Source organism: Myotis daubentonii, chromosome 2, assembly GCF_963259705.1.
Source record: "Myotis daubentonii chromosome 2, mMyoDau2.1, whole genome shotgun sequence".
NCBI lineage: Eukaryota > Metazoa > Chordata > Mammalia > Chiroptera > Vespertilionidae > Myotis > Myotis daubentonii.
In genome coordinates, this window is record NC_081841.1 from 175,739,629 (window position 1) to 175,742,497 (window position 2,869).

Sequence of the window (2,869 nt, forward strand, 5' to 3'; positions counted from 1 at the left end):
TTCGGAGAGAGGGGAAGAGAAGGAGAGAGAGAGAAAAATCCATGGTGGGAGAGAGTCATGGATCGGCTGCCTCCTGCACACCCGCCACTGGGGATGGAGCCTGCAACCCAGGCATGTGCCCAGACAGGAAATCAAACCCTGACCTCTTGGTTCATAGGTGGATGCTCAGCCCCTGAGCCATGCCAGTTGGGTTGGGAGAACATTTTTTATCTCCTGCCCCTGCCTCTCCTTTTGAAAGGGCAACATGAACAGCTGAGGGAACGCCATCCGGTTCATTAACACTAAATAGACGCTCTCTTTGGGTAACAAAGGGTGGACACAGATGGTGAGAGCATCAGAAAGAGCATGAGTGGCGTGGCTCATGCCCAGTGTGGGCTCCGTCCCCATTGTGGGGTGTGCAGGAGGCGGCTGATCCCTGATTCTCTCTCCTCATCATTGATGTTTCTCTCTCTCTCTCCCTCTCCTTTCCTCTCTCAAATCAATAAAACTTTTTATTTTATTTTTTTAAATAAAGGGCACCAATGCCTGAAGCTGGTCCGTCCTTGCTGCTTGACATAGTCGCTGCAGGGAAGAAACATCTGCACAGCATATGTTTCAAGGGACCTGGCGTATATGGCATTCTGTTCTTAATATGTTTCCTCCCCTTCTTGGCGCTATGTGTTTTAACCAAGGTCACCTCTGCGAGAAAGGTTGTTTTCTCAGGTAGGGATTTTCCCCTGAAGTTAGGGAGGGGATAAAACCCCTTAACTAAGTGCCAGGCAGGTAGGTAATCACTTTAACTACGAACAATCACTCTTAAGCTACATAATCTTTACTCCCTGGAGTGGCGATAAGAAACGCCCTAACCTTTGGCTTAGAAATTGATAGGATTAAAATCAACTAATATAGAGCCGAAGTGTCGCTGCAGGTTCACTCTCGGTGAGCTAGGCTTGGTGGGAAGGCTGTTCTCCTGTCCCCGCTTTTCGGCGTCGCCATGTCCGGAGGTGGTGTGATTCGTGGCCCGGCAGGGAACAACGATTGTCACATCTACGTGGGTAATTTACCTCCAGACATTCGAACCAAAGACAATGAGGACGTGTTCTACAAATACGGCGAGATCCGGGACATCGATCTCAAGGATCGCCGCGGAGGACCCCCCTTGGCCTTCGTGGAGTTCCGGGACCCGCAAGACGCGGAAGACGCGGTGCACGGTCGCGACGGCTATGACTACGATGGATACCGCCTGTGGGTCGAGTTTCCTCGAAGGGGCCGCGGGGGTGGAGGCGGCGGAGCACCCCGAGGCCGCTCTGGCCCCCCATTCTGGCGATCCGAGAACAGAGTGGCTGTCTCCGGACTGCCTCCGAGTGGAAGCTGGCAGGATCTGAAGGATCACATGCGTGAAGCCGGTGATGTATGTTATGCGGATGTTTACCGAGACGGCACTGGTGTCGTGGAGTTTGTCCGGAAAGAAGATATGACCTATGCCGATCGAAAACTGGATAACACTAAGTTTAGATCTCATGAGGGAGAAACTGCCTACATCCGGGTTGAAGTTGGTGGGCCCAGAAGTCCAGGTTATGGAAGATCTCGATCTCGAAGCCGTAGTCGTGGCAGACGCCGTAGCAGAAGCCACAGCAGGAGTCGCAGTTACTCCCCCAGGAGAAGCCTAGGGTCGCCACGCTATTCTCCCCGTCACAGCAGATCCCGCTCTCGTACATAAGATCATCGGTGACACTTTTTGTAGAACCCGTGTTGTATACAGTTTTCTTTTTCTCAGTACAATCTTTTCATTTTTTTTTTTTTTAATTCAAACTGTTTTGTTCAGAATGGGCTAAAGTGTTGAACTGCATTCTTGTGTAATATCCCCTTGCTCCTAACATCTACATTCCCCTCATGTCTGGTAAATTGTTTTTCAAGTGGAAAAAAAAAATCAAATAAAATCAACTAGTATAAATACAGATGTAACAAGACAATAAAATAGAGAACCTGGCTAGGCTACTGATCAACTGAAAAAAAAAAAAAACAACAACACATATTTTTGAGCAACATCTATGTGTCAGGAAATACTGGAGATACTGAAATGAATAGGATTCAGTGTTTGTTTTCAGTTACATCAGTCTACTTTAAAGGTTGATGTTTCCAAATTAGGGAACCATGTGAATGAGAGAGTGGCAGTTTTAAAGGGCAGTACATGAAGTATAATTAGTACACATTTAGAATGAGTAACTGATATAACAGGCCAAGTGGCAATATAAGCCAAACAAGCTAGAGAGATGAATCTTTAATCATGAAGAGAAGTCAGCTCTGAGTAGGAAACACCTAGGACGACCCCTAGAGAGCATGCGGAGGAAGGAGTGGGTGGATTTCTACTCTAAGAAGCTCTCAAGATTAAGCCGTAGGTGGAGAAAGAAAGGAGCCACTGAAAAAGAGCAGAGTTGAGGCTAGGCAACTTGCTTTTAAGAAAAATGAAGAAGAGCATTCCAGGAGAAAGGTGGTCAACATAAATCCAATAAGTCAGCGAGCCAGACAAGAAAGACCAAATTGTTTGAATAGATTTGTCAAATAGAAAAGCATCAGTAATCCTAGCAGGTGCAATTTCATTGGGTTAGGGTGCCATACAATCAGCAACTCTCAGCGCTTTTGAATGATTATGAAATATAGGCTGTATATAATTGGTCTTGTAAATGAAAGGGAAGATATGTACATTTAATTGAGAAATAATAAGTATAGGGTATACATAAGATGTAAAAATTAACTTTAAACAGGAGAAACTAAAATGCAGTAAGAATAGAAATTTTTTTGGGAGGGGGAGGGATATGCTATTTGTAGGAATAAGAATGCTTTTAAAAGTTGGTTTCATCATACAGTATTGAAAAAAACCTTTGATAGT

The 2,869-nt window shown here is 45.5% G+C and overlaps 1 protein-coding gene across 1 annotated transcript; it reads left to right on the forward strand.

The window, feature by feature from the left end:
- The first annotated feature begins 940 nt into the window (after positions 1-940).
- On the forward strand, positions 941-1,840 carry LOC132226399 (serine/arginine-rich splicing factor 1-like). The gene has a single exon (XM_059681083.1). It carries the CDS (start codon positions 974-976, stop codon positions 1,697-1,699), a length of 726 nt encoding a protein of 241 aa, XP_059537066.1. The 5' UTR covers positions 941-973; the 3' UTR covers positions 1,700-1,840.
- Positions 1,841-2,869: the final 1,029 nt, after the last annotated feature.

Excerpts from the sequence above, each read along its gene's own strand:
- LOC132226399 (XM_059681083.1), top strand. The coding sequence starts at position 974 with ATGTCCGGAGGTGGTGTGATTCGTGGCCCGGCAGGGAACAACGATTGT.